The 1,866-nt window shown below is 31.5% G+C and overlaps 1 protein-coding gene across 1 annotated transcript in view; it reads left to right on the top strand.

The window, feature by feature from the left end:
- LOC107437684 (protein madd-4) overlaps positions 1 to 1,866 on the top strand; it is a gene marked incomplete in the record, with an annotated part of 287,088 nt that overhangs the window by 262,767 nt on the left and 22,455 nt on the right. The window contains 1 exon segment of the mRNA XM_071184129.1: positions 1 to 222. Within this exon segment, the coding sequence (XP_071040230.1) occupies positions 1 to 222 (222 nt within the window).

The following is a 1,866-nucleotide window of genomic DNA, read 5'->3' as shown; positions in this document are numbered from 1 at the left end:
AAAGCAAACACTGGATAAAATCAATCAAATATGACACGACTTCAGAGGAAAAATCGCCAAATCAAGTATTCCCTCCAAGGTACGGAGACACGGGTAAGCAAACATACGATGGAGCTTTAATTGCCAAAAACAAAAAGAAAGAAATCTATGACAGCAAAGACTTGGTATCGGATCAAGAAGAATTGAATATCGGCACTCCTCACGATGGAAAAGGATTTCCAGGTATTACAAGTTTTATTCCAACATATTTAGAACGTTTAACAAATGATAAAGAATACTTCTTTACATTGTAAGCGTTGTGATTTAGAAATGAAGAAAATATGCTTTTCGTTTGATTGAATACCAATTAAAAAAGTTGCTCTTAATAATTTCATGAAACATTTCTGGAAAAATATAAATTTTTAATTTTATAAACAATTTAAATTAAATATCATGATTTTATCTATAAAATTTAAGCTATATTACACTTAATAAAACTTTTGTTAGTTCTTATTTTGCCATCATTGCTACGGTCATCCAATTGGTAAATTAAATGGTCATCCAATCATTCATCTGAATTTTATAATAATACAATATTGATCTTAAATAATTATTTTTGCATCCTAGAATTTCTCTTATCTATAGTAAGCAAAATTAGTTACTTAACTGAGTTAATGACAAATTTAATTACTTAATTGACATACAATCTTTAATTGAAATTTTAGACTGATTTTCAAAAACATAGCTTTCGAAAATCAGTAAAATTGAATTGTATATTCTTTAAAAACATATATAACTAGAATCCATAGAAAACGAAATCTATTTAAAAAAATGCTTAAAACAAAAAATTCTTGATTCGAAAATGTTGGTAAAATAATATAATAGATCTAGAATAAATCGACTAAATATATAACAGAAATAGATAGGTTGAACTCCGACCCACCCCAGCGGGGTATACGGAGATAAAAATAAAATTCCTCTAAAAACTAAGATTACAGTAAAATTTTGCCAAATGACAGTGGTGGTGATCAGTTAAAAGTGGATTAACTATAATACTTGACAATTAAAAACGTGTTTTAAAGGCAATGAAATCCAATAGCGCCTGTATAAATGTCGAGAATTAAATAAGGAAACAAGAGACAAAAAATCTCAAAACCAAAATTAATGAAAGCCATAAGTCCTAATAGTAAATGTCTAAAAGTAAAAGTCTGACTAGAAGTAGACGAAGTCTAAAATCAAAAGTAGATAAAATTTCAAAATGTAAGGCTAAAAGTTGATTAGTTAAAAAATTAACGATGACATGCTCTATTGTTGTTTCATGACTGGGGTCAGTTGATCTGGGGCTAAAATGTCCTCAAGGATATGTTTAATAATTTAAGTCACAATTTTCCTGCAGGTCAATATGGCAAAGAATTGGTCTTCCTCTTCGCAGTTATTCATGTGGGTTCCACGAAGTGCCCAGAATCTAGGACAGTGCTTAATTAGGTGTTTAATGTCCTGTCTCACTTCACCGTAATTACATGAAGCTGATTTTCTGAAAAATTTTTGTTGATAGGTCCCGAACACTCCGTGGCCAGTAAGGAGCTGGTTTAAGTAAAAATTGGCCTGCAGGCGCTTTAAGCTAGGGTCTTTAAAAAATTTATAGGTTTGTCTTCCCTTGTCACTAGACCTCCAGTCATCTCTCCAGCGGTTAAAAGTGATGTTCTTAATGTAAGATTTAATTTCACATTTTTCACCCGGGATCTCAAAATCAATCTGGCCAAGCTTAGTGGCTTCCTTAGCAACCCAGTCGGCCTCTTCATTCCCTTCAATGCCTGAGTGTGCTTTAATCCAATTTATATTATAGTTGCTACTCCACATGGCTTTGGTGTCTTCTATAAGTTTGAG

Source organism: Parasteatoda tepidariorum, chromosome 8 (genome assembly GCF_043381705.1).
Source record: "Parasteatoda tepidariorum isolate YZ-2023 chromosome 8, CAS_Ptep_4.0, whole genome shotgun sequence".
Classification (NCBI taxonomy): domain Eukaryota; kingdom Metazoa; phylum Arthropoda; class Arachnida; order Araneae; family Theridiidae; genus Parasteatoda; species Parasteatoda tepidariorum.
This window is presented reverse-complemented; position numbering and strand designations above follow the sequence as displayed.